This window comes from Agelaius phoeniceus, chromosome 4 (genome assembly GCF_051311805.1).
Source record: "Agelaius phoeniceus isolate bAgePho1 chromosome 4, bAgePho1.hap1, whole genome shotgun sequence".
Taxonomy (NCBI): domain Eukaryota; kingdom Metazoa; phylum Chordata; class Aves; order Passeriformes; family Icteridae; genus Agelaius; species Agelaius phoeniceus.
This window is the reverse complement of record NC_135268.1, coordinates 55,745,813-55,764,674: the sequence shown is the minus strand read 5'-3', so window position 1 is coordinate 55,764,674 and position 18,862 is coordinate 55,745,813. Positions and strand designations below refer to the sequence as shown.

The following is an 18,862-nucleotide window of genomic DNA, read 5'->3' as shown; positions in this document are numbered from 1 at the left end:
AAAAAAATCAAAGCCTTGCTTGCCTCATCAAGTTTCTATGCGGGGGAAAGGATCTAATTGATCTGTATATATGAAAAGATACTGAAATAGCAGAATAAATGGACACTTTTTAACAGTGACAAAATCAGATTTGAATCTCTCATGCAAAAATCACTTGTTATGTATTGAAACTGTAACGATTTATTTTAAGGCTGTTTGAAATGTCATTTTTTTTACTGAACGTGTTTAGTGGATTTTGAAACAATCATGGCAGTTTTCTTGCAGCTTATCTGCAAGTAATTTGGGGCTTTTGTTGATTTTTTTTTTTCTGTTAACCTGCAGTGTTACCAGTCACTAAACATTACATGTGTATTCAGAAACAAGTGCTCCAGATACCAGACTTAGCAGTCAGGAATTTAATATATGAATTTAATTACTGCTATGCATGAATTTATAGAAGTCAATTGAATTTTTCATACAGAGCAATGGAAAAGCCCAGTGTGAAACATTTTCAAAATCTTTGGGGACAACAGTGTTCCAAATTTCCTTTCCTGTTGAACCTCTTCCCCTTGCCCTGCTGTCATTAGTATTACTGCATTTTCCTCTTCAGGAAGCTCATTTAAATAACATACATCACTGTTGTGGTTAGAAGATAAGGTATTCTACACTTTTAGTCAAAATTTTATCTTTTTGTTTTTATAATGTTTTTAGTGGAGAGATGTGCTGCAATGATGAACTTTTATTTAAATAATTAGAGTGAAAAATAATGTCACAAATTACTTTTGTCAAGTTAACTGTTAGATGCTGCTCAGCCTACTTGCCATATGGAGGAGTTTAATTATTAAGAGTAGGAGTGATTTGCTTTGGGAGCTTTTAATTGAAAGATTAAAAGAAGCTCACTCTGAGGCTGTCTCAAGCATTTGAAGATTTTAGTGACAGGATGTATTATGTAAGGATTTAACATAAAAACACGTTTGCCTTTACTGAATAAATTTATTTTGAACATCAGGTAAAATTCTTGAAAACACTTGCTTTTCAGTATTTTCATTAATCCCTGTTCTATCTGACACTCCAATTTGTGCTCAGGTCTTCAAAAACTGTTGTTCTTGTAAAGGTTTTTTGCCTTGAAAGGTGTCACTGAATTGATTAAGAAACTGCAGTATATTAAGGTACATGTAAAACAGAAATGTCAGGGAATAGGAATCCCAGTTAGGTGAATATTCATTTGGCAGGGGGTTGAACATATTGTGGACACCTCCTTTGTGTCTGGAAAGTGCAAAGAAATCTATGTCTGTCATGGCATGCTGAAGCACAGTTATTTTAAGATGAGAGTATGTACTTAGGAAGCTGATGCTTTATAGTGCTTGCCTTTTCTGTGAGGCTTCCCTTTATCCCATATGGCTTTTTAGGAATGAGGAATCAGAAACCTGGAACAGCATGGTACACTTCTGAATTCATCAGTAAAAGACAGGCATGGGAACCCTGCGGGCTTCTGTAGGACTGCCATATGTTATGATAAAAAACAAGCTTTTCTTTCTTGGTGAATGCTGAACATCCTCACAGAACAAAAACAATGTGTGGTAGTCAGGCTCTTGAAATAACTCCCAACTGCTACGTTGCTCTCAGTGAACTAATGGAAAAATTTAAAGTCATTTAAATTTTAGATTTGGAAGTGTCTACCTGATTCCAGGTACCTGTGAAAAATCATGAAACTTCTGTGTGTCCCTGTATTCTTAAGAAGGCTTTTTCAGACACTGAAAAGTTCCAGACTGGAACTGTGAACACCTGGTTGGAGTCATTCTGTCAGCTTGGCACAGCCATAGCTGTTGTTCTCCAGTGTCTGTATGCAAAAGGAGGTGTGTGAGAGAACTGCAGGCTTATTCCCTCTGTTGCTCTGTCAGTCCCTTTTATTCTGAAGTCTGTAACCTTTGCAGCTGTTTAGGGAGAAGCAAATGCAAGGTGCATGAAAGGCTATGAGGTGCTTATACCTTTTTGCTTTGGAAAAAGGTATAAGCATATATACATATGCATATATATGTATAAGCATATATACATATATACATCCTCTGATGGTGTAATCCTAAATAAATTTCAGGGCCTTTGTTAAGATGAGTGCTTGAAGGATAAGGGGATATTCAGTTTTCCTTACTGGCTTATATTGACAATGTCACATTTTAAGTTTAACCTCTGTTATCTTTAGGAAATGGAATAAAGAGCTGTGAATCTAAAGTTGAGGGGAATTTCAAACTGAAATTCTTTTTGTAGTCTCACCTTATTTTAGTCTTACTGAAGAAGATTAAAGTAGGGGTGAAGGAGGAGTGGGGTGAAAGGCTGTGAAGTGTTATTTTCCCTTTACCTATGAAGTTTTCTTTGTCTTGGGTTGGATAACTCTGCTTGGTTCATTATCAGACTGTGTCCTGTGGGAGTCTCCTGTGCACTGGTGAGGACCTCCCCCCTTGCCTTAGAGCTGGGAGGCGCTGTCTCAAGGCAGGAGGAAGGTTTGTTTCAAAATCCTCTGCCAAATTTTGTGAGCCACAAGTCTGACATTTAGTAGTTCAGGAAAAAATGCCTTCCTTATTATGACCAGTATTTCTGAAACTTCCTTGCTTCTGAGCAACATGGAAAACTGAGGTATAAAATAACTTGTGCCTGGAGTGATATCTGCTGTGCTTTTATGTCTCTTGCCCACCTTGTCTCTTTTGTTTCCTTTGCTAATTTTTCTGTGCTTTTCATTAAAGGAAAGCTCAAATTCCATGCTGTTGGTTCACTCCCTGAGTGAATTTATCATCTGTTCTTTCCTGTGATGATGATTTTGGATTAAGTATATTTATGACAACACACCAGACTAGGATGGAGAAATCGGTCTAGACGTTAAATCAGGCTTGTCCTTAAAGTCCAAGAGAAGGTTTGGAATCCCAGAACATCTTCAGTAGTGTCAATTCAAAGTGAAAAATTATCAGCTAGGCTTATGATTTGTTGTGGGGCTTCAGGGCTATATTTATGGTGTTTGCTGTGTCTTGAGACTTTGTCTCTTGGCTTTTGTCTTAAAAAAACTTGCCAGACATCCAGTTAACTAACCATACTCCATCTAGTATTAATTTGAATTGGTTTTGCCATGCAATTGAGGCAACTACTGCATGGTAGAATATTCTGCAGAACTGCAGAAGATCAAATTTCCATCAGCTGTTTTTTGGATTTGGTAGGGCTCCATAGGTATGCTTGTGAAATGCTTTTCAGTTATTCTTTAGGTTGTGGCTTTGTAGTTTGTTTTGAGATTGTTCTCTGAGGAAGGGGATGACCAGTGTTGTCGGTCTGTCAGTCTAAAGGTTTAATTTTACCACATGAAAATAAGCTTGAAAATAAATCTGGATTCTCTTCAGAGTGGGTTAATTTTTATTAGAGTTGCCGTGTGGTCCTGCTCTTTTTCTCAGTCCCAAAAAGAGCAATTGGCACTCTATCGGCTCTTAAGAGAGAGATCAAGTGTTCTTGGACCCAGCACATGGGACATTTGAGGCACAAGCAGCCTGTTTACTTCTCTCAAGAAAAGCCATAGCTCTTTAAAGTGCCTTCATGCTGAAATAGCCTAAAAAGGCATATTTAAGATAAGTACCCTGATTAAGGGACCCATCAGCATCGGTTGTGAGAAAATGTATTCTGAGAAGACATTTTTGATTTGAAAAACTGGGCTTTCAGCTGAATAAAATGAAAAAAAACAACCATGTGAATGGGTGCTTGCAAACTGTGAACACATGTATCTGAAATTTGATTCCATGTTAGAATTAAGTACAGATTAAACAAGTTGGGTTTGTTTGAGGGATCTGTTTATGTTTTGACACCTATACTTCTAACTTAAGATGCAGTATAGAGATATATACAGATATCATATTGTAATACAGAGATTATTCTTCTGATATAATTGTATTTTAGTAAAACAATATTTTTATTCATGGCCATGAGAACTTAATAATTAGAACTTTGAGGTGATTTGTTGTTATTGCAAGGGTAACCTTTCTACATGGAGCACCCTGTAATTGCAGGAATAGGCCCTTTACCCCCTCAAATGATTGTAATTTTTTCATTGTAAGGCAAAAATCTAAAGGCTGAGTATTGTGCAAATTAAACCTTTTGTAATAAATAAAAAATGGACAAATAAAATAGATTTTTTAAAAATTAACCCCTTCCCCTTCATAAAATATCAGTTGCATTCCAAAGCTGAAAATTATATTTTTTGTGATTGGTCTGGTTTAATATTTAGTGAACAACAACAATAATAATAAGTAGTATTTTTTTAATTACATATTTATTAATACTTAATAATTTAGTAGCTAATAAATATAGAAATCTGTCTTTGTATTAGGTGTTGCTTTTAGAAATACATGAAGTAGTTCTAAAAGCAATACCTCTGTTCTTGGACAGTGTCAGTGAAGTGTTCAGGTTTTTTCTGCTATGTTTTGTTTGTTTGTTTTTTTAATTGATGCATGGGAACAGATAACAGATTTCCTTTAACTCCTGTGTAATAAAACTGAAGTATGAAGTAGGAATGCATTGACTCATGTCTAGCTGTGGAAACCAGTCCTGTTAATTATGTGTCTGAGATTCCAGCTATGTCATGGTTGTTATCTTTGCACTTCCTGCTTTGTAGCCTTATACATTCCTTTATTTTGGTTTTTAATTATTTTAAAATTTGATTTAGACAGAAAAGCAGAATCATGCTAATCCAGCTGGTATGAAATCATAAACTAAAGAATTTATTTTTCTCTGAAGACATTTGATTCTTCCCTTTTTCTAGAAGTGCTTCCTTTACTTATATAAGTGAGCCTTTTAATAAATTGTGCAGCGACAAGAAAGCTTAATTCTTTGCTAGATTAGAAGAAGCAAAATTACTCACTCCCTCAATTTTTACTTGCATTGATATGATTTAAGTGTAGTGTAGCAATTTAGGAACTAGTCAGTGCAGTTTTATAGTGGCTAGTACAGTGGGAATTTGCTACCTTATTTAAGTTCAATTTTGAAAATACTATTTCTGTGTCCTTCTCCACCTTCTGTTCTTTGCTGGTGTTCAGTAGATCAGAATTAATGTAATAGCTGCTATTAGTTGATGCCAAGGTCTGTGTAAGGCCGCTGTGGTGATGGTTGATCATCATGTGTTGTAGAATTTGGGAGCATTTGGCATGTACTTTGTAGAAGGGAAAGAACACAGACTTAGCAGTTTGATGTGGTGCAAGCTGAACCATCAGATGTGTGCAAATCATGAGCCTTCAGTAATGAATGCAAATGAAAGTGTTCTATTTTTGACTTGGAATCCTGCTCTACAGTGACTGCAGTTTGTGATCAGAGTGTACAGGACTAATACATCGTGTACTACTATCAGCTGAATTTTCTTTGCAGTGTGCTTTCTGCTCCTGCAGTCCTTGAGTATTTTGTGTTCAGTAGTACCACCTATTTAGAATTTGATCTGCAATGTGATTACTATTCCTTTGTTACCTGCTCATGAAACTATGATTGTATGATATGACAATTCCTTTTCTTTTCCTCTACTGTTCTTTGTTTCGTTCAGACTTTCAGAAAGGAAAGTGGGAAATGCAGTAGCTTTATTTGCCACTGCACTGACATAAACTAAATGTGGATGATAAAAGAAAAAATGGAGATAGTAAGTTAGTGGGAAGGAAGAAATAAATGGAAGTCAAAACTATTCCAGTCTGGTTTTGGGATTCCTTCCTGAATAAAAAAAGAGTTGATTTGCACACACAAGCCTTTCACTTTTTTTTTGTACAATTACTATTTTATGGTTAAATTTGATATCTGTGACCTGGTGATTATGTGCAGTGAAGTACATATGCAAAATGCAGTATTCTAAACCCTTTCTTTTGCTTGGGAGCTTTATATTCTGAAGTGAAAGAAATGTTATTTACTCTTGTTCTGTTTTGATTTTTTTTTTTTGTCCTCCTCACTTTAGATCCCTGCAGTTCACTGAGCCCCCCGTGCTTTACTGAGGAGGACCGGTTCAGCCTGGAAGCTCTCCGCATGATCCATAAGCAGATGGATGATGACAAAGATGGTGGAATCGAAGTAGATGAAAGTGATGAGGTAGGAGTAAAAAAAACTTCACTTTTGCATACATTAAGTCTTTTTTATCCTTTTGTTTTGTACAGCTGCTCTTTATCTTTCAGCACTTGAGTAGTTGTTGCTGTTCTTCTTAATTCAGCCCTTTCCTCAGACACATACGGAGGGAAAGTCTAATTTCTGTATTTGTCTGAAATGGGATATTACTGTCCATTGTTCTAGCCTAAAGGAAAGTTTTGTATGACTATGTATAAAAGGTGCTACTTTTGTGATTGGTGTAAGAGGTGGGCAAAGGTGACTTACTTAGCTTGCAGTAAGACAGTGGTGTGATCCATTGCTTGGTGTTGCAGTTTCTTCACTCAGTTTTCTTGGTTGAGCCATCACTGGCTTATCTTATTTACCTTAGATCTGTTGCAGGCACTTCATGTTATAAAACAATACCTATTACAGAGAGCAGTCTAGAAGAAAGATTTCTGGTTTGGTTTACATTTTACAGACAAGTATTGAGGACATTGTCCTTACTAATGGTAAATTAAGTCCTACAACCTAAGGAAGTTTTTGTGACTGTGCTTGAATGAGTTTGGTAGGTAGGCTCCTGGTGGTCCTGGCAAAGGACTTGCCTTTGCATTTACTCAACTTTACCATTGGGATTCTCAGAATTACTGAGTAGGAATGGAAATGTCTGTGTAGTTTGTTGTGCTTGCTTATTTTGCTTTCTGGCCATTGTTAGGCACACGCTTGACAACCAAGGGGAGTGAAGATGTCCCCTAAAAATGAGGATATTGTCATGTGGTTCTGACACCCATTCTTACTGTAGATGAATGGGAGAAGAATCTAGCCCCGTTTTGTCATCCTTTTTTATAACCTCTAGGGGAAGATTGTTCTCCATGAATGAGTTAAGTTATGAATTATCATTGTAAAATTTATTGTGATGCTACTTACTTTTCTGTGTGCCTATGTGTAAACAGCATCAACAGGCCCCATCCAGCCTGACTCTGAACTCTTCCAGGGATGGGGTCATCCTCAACGTCTCTGTGCAGCCTGTTCCAGTGCCTCTCTACCCTCTGAGTCAAGAATTTGTTCCTAACATGTAGCCTAAATCTCTCCTGTTTTAGTTAAAACCATTCACCCTTGTTCTGTTGCTATCTGCCTGGGTAAAAAGCTGCTCTCCCTCTATTTTGTACTCCTCCTGTATGTACTGAAGGTTGCAATAAGATCTTCCTGGAACCTTCTCCAGGCTGAACAGCCCAGCTCTCTTAGCCTGTCTTAAGATAGGTGCTCCAGTGCTCTGATCATCTTTGTTGCCCAGGCTTGTTTCAGCAGGTCAGTGTCTTTCTTGTGCTGAGGCAGCACTCCAGGTGGGATCTCACAAGAGCAGAGGGGCAGAATCACTCCCTCAACCTGCTGGCCACTCCTCTTTTAATGTAGCCAGGATGCAGCTGACTTTTTGGCCTGTGAGTGCACACTGTTGGCTCATGTTCAGCTTTTCATCCACCAGCACCCCCAAGTCTGTGGTAGGGTTGCTCTCAGTGACTTCTCGCAGTCTGTGCTCATGTCTTGCATTGCTCCAATGCTGGTGCAACACCTTGTCCTTGGACTTAATGAGATTCTCATGGGCCCACTTCTTAGGTTTGTCCAGATCCCTCTGGATGGCATCTCTTTCTTCTTCTAGTTCAACTGTGCTGTTCAGTTTCATGTCATCTGCAAACTCGTTGAGATGCACTGTCTGTGTTGTTGATGAAAGTATCAAAGAGCCCCTGTCCCTCACCGGCCTCCACCTGGACAGAGAATGATTGACAGCTGTGTCCATTCAGGCAGTTCCTTATCCATCAAATGATCCATCCTTCTAATCTGTCTCTCTCCAGTCTGGGGATGATGAGGATGTTATGTGCCACTGTGTCAAAGGCCTTTCAGTGGTCTAGGTAGATGACATTTGTTTGGTCTGCCCCCATCAACCACTGCAGTCGCCCCACCATAGAAGGCCACCAGATCAGTCAGACACTGTTTGCCCTCAGTAAAGCCAAGCTGGATTGTCTCAGATCACTTCACTGTATGTGCTGTAACATTGCTTCCGTGAGGATCTGCTCCATGATTGTCCAAAACACAGAGATGTGAGGCTCAATGGTCTTTATTTTCTCAGGTCTGTGTTTCTCCTCTTTTTCAGTAGGAGTGATGTTTCCTTTTTCCTGATCACCAGGGACTTCACTTGACTGCCATGAGTTTTCAAAAATAATGCATATAGTCTGCCTTTGTTATTGCAGAATATTTGGGACAGGCACGGTTCAGTCTGCGAACTGAAACATTAGTGATGGAGTGTGAGCTTCCTGAGGAACTTCCCAGTACTTCGATTTCTCTTGACTCGTACTGCATTTTTTATACACTGAAGCTGAGGAAGTTTCTGAAAGAAAATACTGGAACATTTATACATTGGAAACATTTTATTACTATTCAGAAGATTTCCTCTGGTTTCCAGTGGACCATCTTCCTATCTGACCTTAATTTCTTCCTGTTCCAGAGAAAACAAGAGAAACTATGCTAAAGACTTGTTTAAATGGCTGAAATTATAGTAGTTGATGAAGCATGCTGTTCAGCTGGGGTAATTACAGATGGGTGAAACTATATGTTCAAACTACACATGGTGCATAAAATAAGATGACTTAATTGTAGTCCTTGTTTCTGCTAGTTCATTTTTAATTATTGAAGAAATATTTAATAACCCACTCTCTGCAAAGTAGCACTTTTCTACATATAATTTCCACGCAAATCAGTGATGAACATGTATTTGCATAGAGTGCTTTCTTCTAAGACATTAAATGCAAACCTGAAATTAATGAGAAATGCAGTTTAATTGCAAGTTCAGCTAGTAACCTCTGTTTTTCTTGTAGTGCTTTTACTAAATCTTTACCATTATCTTAAAAGATCTACATTTACACAACATAGTTACATAGTTACCTGATTACAGTAGGTCTGAATATGTACTAAATATGTCCTATTTATATTTCAGAGCAAGATTTTGTTTTGTTTTGTCACAGTGGGTAATGCTGCTTATTCTGATTAAGAATGAGGACTGATAATTAAAAAACCCACTTTATTAGAAGTTAAGCTTACATGAAATAGAGGGATTTTACTTAACAGCAGGGAATGGATTTTCTGTTTTATGCTGCATGATTTTTACTTGCAAGACTCCTGAAGAGCAGCATATTGAGTATGTGGATTAGGTGTTCATTCTCTTTTTACTTGGCAGGAAGAATGTGACAAAGCAGAATAACTTTCTGCTGTTTTAGCAGCACTGCAGCAGTGTTGCAAGGATATATTTACACCAAGGAAGGAAGTTCTTGTAAATAAGTTATTTTGAGACAGGAAGGTTAAAAGAGCTAAAGATGTTGAACTATTTATTTTAACTGTTTTAATTTGCTAATCCCAACAGTTAGCTCCCAACAGTGATTCCAGACATTTCATCTGCATGCAGTTTATTTTTTGTAATGTTTTCATGCCCTGTTTTAGGTTGTAGCTTGTTTTTCCTCTGTAAAATGAAGGAAAAAATGAAACCATTCTGTAAAGAAGGAATTTTTCTAGGGTATTAGAAAATTTGAACGAAGATATTTCGTATTTCCTCAAAAACTGTCTGATACTGGAAGACCCTTGGACATACTTTGTATGGACTGGAAAGCAACTTGTATTTGCCTTTGATAAAGTTGATGTGAGGAAACCTGATCTAAATTTTTAGCATGGGATTTAATAGTTCAAAACATGAGGGATTTTGTTGAAGTCTTATTAGGAAGTTAGAGGGGCTCTAGTCTGAGCATGGAGTAGTTACTTATCACTGCAGTTACTTTTTCCTTATTATTTGGTGTGGTACAGCAGAGAAAAAGAAAAAGGAAGAACAAAAGCCCTCTATACTTATTATGAGGGCAGACTAAAATGAATTTTCCTATCAGACTTTGCTGATATTATTACTTTATATGTCAAGGATTGTGATTGTTTAAGCTGGTTTCAGGAGGTAGGCTGTAAAGGGGTAACTGAAAGGGAGAACGTGGTGTTACTAACTGAGGTTTTAGTCATGTGTTGTGGGAGGATATCTGCTTCAGGAAGCATCTGTTGCACCATGGGAACCTGTTTTGTTTTAATGATGAGACACAAGCAATAAAACACACTTATCATATGTTCACTATTTACATAGGTTTTTCCCGTTTCCTTCACTTCCCTAAGCAGGTCCTACATAAAGTAATTTCCTCAAGGAATCTCTCTCTGCAGTGTTAGAATAGGTTGATGTTTTTGGAGTATTAGTATCTTGCTGTGTGTCTGATGTCTCACCAAGCTAAAGGCACAAATGTACAGTTTTGCGTGGGATCTCTGGAAAGATCACTTCATATTTTACTTAATTTTTTTAAGGAGGTAACTGGAATTGTCACTTTATAAAAAATCTGCAAACTGAACAAACCCCATAGAAAATCACCAACACCCTGCCCCATGCTCTTCCCCCCAAAAAATAATAAAAAAAGACAAAAAGATACAGTAAGGAGAAGAGACTGCAGCATTGAAAGAATCAGAGAATAGCTTTTATCAGGATGGTCAAAGATGTTGGAACCTCAGAGATGATATGCCAAAGTGACTGACTTAAAAATGTTGTCTGGAAGCAAGAATCAATTAGAATCTAACTTTTGAGGCCTAAAGCAGGGAAGATGATTCTCTTCTCTACAGTGATTAAAGCAGGAGAAGTAACTACCATGGTCTGTGATGATAATACTATTATAGCACTTTGGCTGCAGTAAGTTTGACAGGGATAGGCTTCATTTTGTACTCTGGAAATATACTCGTAGCAAGATGTTAAATGTCCTTTCAAATTCCCTTAGTATTTTGGTTTTGTCATTGTCATTTATGTAATAAAAGAGCTTAAACTGGAGTTAATATTTCTGTAAACAACTTAATATTTTGGTGTCAGCTGTTTAGACAAAATTCTGCATGTGGAAAAATATGTGCTGCAGTGGTTTAGAAATTGAGGACATTATAACTGTTTTTTCATGACACTGGGATGGCTCCTGAGTGCATTTACATCTCACTGTGCAAGACATTGTGTTACAAACATTGGTCTTTGGAACAAGGATTTTGAGCTTCCTAACCAGTGCAGCAAATCCTTGCCCCCAAAGCTACTGGGTTACTTTGAATTCCTTAATTTGTTGTGGCTCTTTTAGTAGAGGTCTTTTTTGAATTAATTTTTTTTCATTCAACTGCTAATGTATTTGTCCCCAGGCAGAGTGTGTTTTAGTCTCCTGAAGTTTTGTAAGCAGCTCTGAACGTGTCTAGACAATTTGTTTTTGCAGAGCAGGATAGGGAGCCAGGTCTTGTGTGAAGACATGGATGGTGTTAGTTGACAGCTGTGCCAGTGCACAGAAGCCCTTTGGAGAGGCAGCACGTGTTCTCCTGGGTACAGTTGCATGGAAACCTTTCCAACGTGGCTTGGAGCAGACCTGCCTCACGCCTTGCCTCCTTGGAAGGGCTGAAGCTAACATGAAGCTGTCTGCACCTCTTTATTTAGTCCTGCTACAATGAAGTGATCCCTTGGAAATTCTCTCTTGGCTTTGCAGAGTTTACTTTGCAGTAGATAGCTGCAGTTTTGTTTTCAGCTGAGTAACTTTTTTTGATAGAATGTGTAGGTTATTCAAGATATACTTGATAATACTTTCCTGGCTGTGTCCTATGTTGTTCTTGTCATGTTTTATTGTTAATATTATGAAATATGTTGTATTTTACTTTATAGCATCTTTAGAAGCCATTTCTGTAGGGTAGGCAGTCATACCTGAATCATGGTATGTTGCCATTTAAAAGCACATCTGCCATCAAAATTTAGTCAGTATGTGTGACATGGCAATAGCTGCAACAAATCTTGTAGCAAATAGATGTGAGCAAATGCACTGAAAGGCTGAAGTTGGAACTTGTGCTGGTTTTCCCTTAGAAGGAGTAAACATGAAGGAAATAACACTGTTTGAGAAATAGATGCTCAAGGGTGAGAGTAATACCTGGCCAGGAGATGTTACTAATTGTTCTTAAAATAAACTTGTCAGTTAGAGGGTCTATTTTAAGTTGATGAAACTGAAAATCATAAACTTGAGCCTTCACCCAGAACAAAATATAAACATTGTGAGAGTGGTTCCTGCTGCTGTTAGTGAGTGTGGTTAATTTTACTTTTTCAGTGGCATTCTTGAAAGTATGCAGTTGCTTGTTTGTCCTGCAAGTGTGTCTTGCAGCATCAATGTTTTAACTTATTTTTCTTTTTTTTCCCCCTTTTTTCCTTTATTTTCTTTTTTTTTTCTTTTTTCTTTTTAACAGCACATGTGTGTGTGCTGTTATAGTACTTCTGGCATCAAAACTCTAGTTTCAAGTCTAGGTGTGGTGTTTTTTTAATTCTGTACTTGTTTTTGGAGTAACTGCTTTGACCAATGATTATTTTTGTTTCATACAGAGTTTTTAGGCAACTTATCTTCTGCTTTCTTGGTTTCAACTTTGTAGTCTTAAAAGGACTTCTTCCTGAGTGATTATGTTGGCTAAGATAATACTTAGATGTGTTTTCCTTAGAGCTTATTCTTTTAACCTCTCTATTTAGAGTTATTTTTCTAACCTTTCCTTTGTATACTTAATGACCAGAGCAACAAAAGAGAGATTAGCTGCCATGACAAAGAATAGAAAAATCCTCTTTTTAACTAGAGTTGTTCTGTTTTTGTCTTTCTTCAATTTAGCTCCCAGTTCTTTTTCTTAAAGAAGCACTTCCATATTAGGACACTTTTGAAACAAAGATACCAAAGAAAGATGCTTGATGTTGTTGTTTACCTCCTCCTAAGTGAATGCACTTACTCTTTGGAAAACGGTGACCTCTTTCCAGATCCGTGCACTGTGACTTTAGTGTTGTGGCCTTGTGGTGCCAGAGGACCTCTTTGAGGAAGTCATCGTGCTTTTTATTTAAGGATCTGGGAGCAGTACGGGTAGGACAGAACAGAAGAGGAGCTGTTCGTTTGGAAGAAGTTCTCACTCAGAACTCAGTAGTACATCTCGGAGATGTGCTGTCTGTGCCTCTGAGCAGTAACCGTGCTGGTCCCTGCCTGCAGGCTGCTCTCCAGGGTGTGTTGACGCTGCCTTGTAGCAGAGGGCGGTGGTTGGATCCTCCCGCGCCTGTCCCGGTGCGCTGTGCCCGTCCCGCTCCGGGCAGTCCCGGGCAGCGGAGCCGCTCCCGAGCGCCTGCGGGCGGCGCCCTCTGCGGGCGGCGCGGCGGAACTGCAGGCGGAGGGAGCCGCGCTCGTCCCTGGGCCTGGTCCGGTGGGATGGGCAGAGCTGTCACACCCTGGAGCTTTTTGTTTCCACTTGGCCTCTTCCTTCTCTTCTTTACTTCTAACAATTGAGCAGTACTGTTAACAGCTGTTCAGATTTTTCTTGACAGCACCTGTAACCGAACAAAAGTTCTCATCCTTCGATATTTTACAACTTTTACTGACAACTATCAGTAAGTAAAGGTAGCAAGTTTGTACAAACAAAAGTGATCTGAGTTTTAGCTGAGAAGACTCAAAATTGGGCCAAGCCTGGATATACAATATATTCTGTCCCTCTTCAGCGACTTGATCACCTTACAACACTTGTTTTGAAAAAAAATGTCCATGCCTGACATTTGGAGTCCCCAAGGACAGTGCATCATCAGTCACTAGAAAGCTGAAGAGTGAGCACTAGCATTTACCTCAATCCTCATGTGAAAAGAGATAATCTTTACAGAAAGGGACATATAATACATGTTTTTGCTGTATTTTTAGTATGTTATTTGCAAGTTCCTGAAAGATATTCTGGGGATGTCAGTTGACAGCAGATACTTGCAGTCTGGAGGGAAAAGGTAAGGTGGGAAAGCATCAGTTCTTTCCTGCTGTTCCATCTGTAAGACTGTACTATAATCTGGAAAGCTTTAGGGACATTAGTGGATAAGAAAATTATTTTGTTTTCTTTTTGTTTAGTTCCTGCTCTTCAGTTTAGCCTTTAATAAACATGGAGTGGGAATGAACAAGACAATCCATCTTTCATTGCATGTTGCATGACAGTTGTAGAATTTGGCACCTTCATGGTAGAATTGCCAATATGGGAAGTATTCAGAGTTCCCACTTGGATGATGGAATATGCAACAGATATTTTTACATTTCCATACAGTTACAGCATACAGTCCTGTGCTTATTAAACCTTTTTACTGTTGCTGATCCATGGTTTTTCAGAAGATCTGTAATTGCCTTTGCCCCAACAGGCAGCTATTTTCAGTTCTCACATATTTCATAAGTTTCTCATATATTTCTCATGTATATGCTTGTGTGTGCATATATATATTTATATATCTCAATTTATGCCATTCTTATACACATGGGGAAAAGGAGTTAAAAATGCTTATGCAGCTTGTATGGGCCAAATGGAACTATTCTAGGAATCAAAAGGCTTTACAAAATTAATATCTGACAATCAGAAAAAGTTTTGAAGTAAAAGATAAAAGTGAGAGGATTTACATCCAATCAGTGTTTTGCTACTATGGCTCTGTGGTTTGTTTAAGGAGGGCAAACTAGTATGTTGTCCCAAATCCATCAGTTAGGGGAGAAACGTGAATCCATTCATAGTTTGAGATTCCCTCACATTCTAGTAAAAATAGTTTAGTTAGGGAGAATTTGCATATTTAGTTAGGGGGAATTGCGTATTTCTTTTCTTGAGTATTTCTGCTATTGTATGCTCTTCCTTTTTGTTAAGAGCTAATATTATTATTTAATGTTGGCTACTTTTCAGTGTCTCCTGCAGTTTCTGAATGGTATACTCTGTAGATTTGTTGGAAATGGAGCCTTTATTATAAATGGAGCCTTTGTGGGATACTCTGCACTTGAATTATTACCTGGACTGAACTTTAAGAATTGAGTTCTTTTGCAGTGCATCACTAGAGTGGCTTTCTTCCTCACCTCTCTTGAAGTGGTGATGACATATGATCAGCTGTATAAAAGGCTGTTTTTTGACTTAGCTGTCATGGCTATCTGTCGCTGGTTTTGTTGGAGCAGCTTTATCCTTCATGAACTGAGGAAAGAAAGCCACCACTGTGGAAGGTTACTTGGTTTTCTGGTACTGCTAGTGCCAGATACTTGTTTTCTGATACTAATCCTAAGGTCTTCACCCACAGAGACTGTTCATACAATGCTTTCAGGGACTGATACTTATGAAAGGTTTCCACTATTAATCGGAGATCATTTGCCAACCAATATTCCAATTATTCTTTGGTCATTTGCCAGCCAGTATTCTAACAGGCCTCTATGAAGTAAAAAAATTGAATGTATTTTACAGTTCTGTGGCTTTTCTTGGGTATGTATTTGGAGAACTGTTTGTAGTGACTTGTGGAATACTGGTACAAACACTGCCATCATAAAATTGTATCATAGAACAATGGAATGGTTTGGGTTGGAAGATGCCTTAAAGATCATTTGATTCCAACCTCCCTGTTGTAGGCAGGGACATCTTGCACTAGATCAGATTGCTCAGAGCCTGATCCAACCTGGCCTTGAATGCTGCCAGGGATAGGGCATTTACAGCTTCTCTGCACACCATGTGCCAGTGCCTCACCACCCACTCTGTATGTCATGATTGCATGATACTCCTTTTTATAAAGTTTGCTAAAAGGCTTCCTATTAATTACTGAGAATGAAGCAGCTTTATGTAATGCTTCTGTGCTTGGAGTGTAACCACTGAGGAATGATTAGCAAGCAGAAAATTGGCCCTCAGATGACTTCTGTTTTTTAATTCGATGAATAGAAGTCAAATTTTTGTTGTCTAATCAAAAGACTTTAATACTACTTGGTAAACAGCTTACTCTCATCCCTCAGGCAGTTGCATTTAACTGGTATGGCAGGATTCAGGCATTACTTATCCAAAAATGACTGGCACACTTTCAAATCTTACATGGCCTTGTTTTCAAGGAGGGGAAGTTGGTTAAGTGTCATCAGAATAGAGAAGTGTACAGTGTGACTGTGTGGTGTGTTCCTGTAATCACTGTAAATCTGAGGCTTACTAATGATTTTCAACTCAGTACAGTGGCAACTGCATTGTCAGTTTTCCTAGGATTTAATAATTGTGAAAGACAAATCTTGTAAGAGTGTTTACCTTGCCTTCTGAGTCTGTGATGTAGAAAACTCAGATCAGTTCTCTGCTGCTTGCATGGGGAAGAGATGGGAAAGACTCTACCTCATTTTTGTGTAGTTTCTCTTCAGAAATTGTCATTTATGCATTTAAGATGATGTTTTTCCTTTTTCTTCAGTTTCTAAGGGAAGATATGCAATACAAGGATGCCTCAAATAAACATAGTCACCTACACAGAGAAGACAAGCATATCACCATTGAGGATCTGTGGAAACGCTGGAAAACATCTGAAGGTAGGTGAAGAAGTGTAGCTGAAGATGACACAGTTATAATTCAACAATTTTTCCACCAGGTATAGAGTAGTGAATGAATAGCCTCTTGAAGCATCTTCATCAATCTGTTTTGACACTGTTATTTATAGGCACACATAAATCTGACTAAGAACTCGTTTAATCCAGCCAGAGGTAATTTCCTCTTCATGTGCTTTGTGTATTGTAAATTAAGTAAACTAAGATAGCTTACATGAGGTTCTAATTTGTCAAGGTGATGGTGCAAGTGCTGAATTCCAGATTAGCATGTTTTTAATTTAATAAACCCTAGGGGCTTCTCCCAAGCTATTTAAATTTTTTAAATATAGTACTAAGTGGAAAATTCAATGCACTTTCACTTTGATTTCAATTTTATTTGAGCTACAAAGATCTAGAATTCTTAGTCCAAAGAATTTTTGAAAAATCTTCTTTAACATGTGATACAGTAAAATGCATTGACAACCTGACACCACCAGCCATCCCTCACTTTGATTAAATGAAATAAGGAAGTTTGGCCAACTATTCCAAGTATCAAAGGACAGTATTTATCAGTACAGTGTTCATTGCCAGATATGTCCCAGGATATAGTGATTAAAAAAGAGATCTGAAATGTTGGAATTGTTAGGAGAAAATACCTGACTTCCTCAGCCCCTTCCCCACCCCAGCCCTCATTCCAAAGGTGTTGTGCTGTTCTGGCTGTGGCAAGGCCAGGATTAATTTTCAGCAGCATTCAGGAGGGGGCATGGCTGCAGCCCGGGTGTTATCCTACACCTGCACTCCCCACGTCATTGCTGGGAGCCTGGAACAGGAGTGTCTCTCTCTGCTGGGGAGAAGAGATTCATTCTGGTGCAGAAACATGGGGAATGGACCCATCTGGTATTTGTTTATTGTCAGGGGCTTTCCATGTGAGTAGTTTACTTTTCTTATACCTTTTGTTATTGTATTGTTGCTCTTATTGTTCATTTTCTTATCTCATTGCTGTTTCCAGTAAATTGTTCCTATCTCAACTTGTGATCTTTACCCTTTGTCCCTCCAATCGGAGGGGGAGGGGAAACTGCACACCGTTTGTAAAAGGACTGCTAAATTTGAGAATACCTAAACCACAACATGTTCTAGTGGTGAGCATAGAGAGATCTAAAACTTAGTATGGGTCAAACAACTGAAGGTAAGAACAGGAGGGGAATGAATCCAGGAATATGGCATTGGTTCATTCTGCTAATGCAGGAAGTCACTTAAGTGCACTCTGAGGTGATGCATGAAGTGTTTGGAATGTAGTAAATATGTGTTTTAACCAGTAACTTTTGGCCTTCTCTCTTCAAATATTGCTTAAATACTTATTCGCTGAAGATCCTGTTCCCTGAAAGTATTGCAATTAAATTATCAGAAGAAATTAGCTCCTCAAAACTGTAGGTCTAAGTCATGAGTAGCTGTTCAAAAATTTAGGCTATAGTGATTCTAGAAATATAGTTTGTCTGTTGTGTATACCTTTATTCCAGTTTTCTTGAATGTAGTAAGACTCAAAAGACTTGGAGAGGAATGTCTCATCTCATTGTGTCTGCTTATAGTGGCTTTATTTGTGTATCCTGCTGAGAGAACTAAAATTGCACCAGAGGGAGACCTTTAGAATGAGACTCCTGAGCAGTGTTAACAGTGGTCTGCTGACTGTTAGAAAGCATGAAGCCCCTCAGAAAATGAACTACTTTAATTTGATTTTAGGTAACATGGAAAATGTTGCCATTCCTTTATATGTTTTAGGAATTTTTGATTTTTTTTTTTTTATGTGCCACTAGTTTATAGCAATTCAACAGCATTAAACAAGAGGGGAAGGTAGTGCAAATGATAGTATCAGTAATTTGAGACTTTTAAGCAATCTGCTGAGGTATCTGTGTGAGAATTGCCAACTCTATTGCTCCTGACTGTATATACAGAAACATCTTCAGGATCTACTGCTGTGTAGTTTAGGCTGAGTAGAATTTGCCTATTCTTTGCCATAAAGCTTGCTTTATGTGGATGTTTGTCTTAAATATTTGTCAAATAACTCAAAGGTGTTCTTTGTTTAACATATTGGTGGTGCAAGACAGATAAGATGTGAGGGAAGAAAGCAAAAAAATGCCATTGGTGTTTGATGTCTCCTTTTAAGATTAAGGAAAGTAGAGGTTGCTTTTAAATAATTGATTGAAAAGGATTTTATACACTGAATGTAACACTGAGGATTGGCTGCATTCAAAGCTCTAAAAATTGCATAATAAAAGAAGGGGCTTCAGAGTACTGCTTTTTAGTATTTCTGGCACTGGGCAGGTTTTTGATGTCCCTGCCTGGTGCAGAATCCTTAAGGCATAGTCTAGGCTGGTGCAATTTAAAGGAAGTTCAAGGCTGTTACAGGTTTT

The 18,862-nt window shown here is 38.2% G+C and overlaps 1 protein-coding gene across 6 annotated transcripts in view; it reads left to right on the top strand.

The window, feature by feature from the left end:
• Positions 1 to 18,862, top strand: part of STIM2 (stromal interaction molecule 2) — a 70,304-nt gene that overhangs the window by 30,064 nt on the left and 21,378 nt on the right. For all 6 annotated transcript variants that reach the window (XM_054632915.2, XM_077177645.1, XM_077177644.1 and 3 more), the window contains exons 2-3: positions 5,936 to 6,066; positions 16,346 to 16,460. In XM_054632915.2, coding sequence (XP_054488890.1) covers positions 5,936 to 6,066; positions 16,346 to 16,460 — 246 coding nt within the window. The remainder of the gene's footprint in view (positions 1 to 5,935; positions 6,067 to 16,345; positions 16,461 to 18,862) is intronic.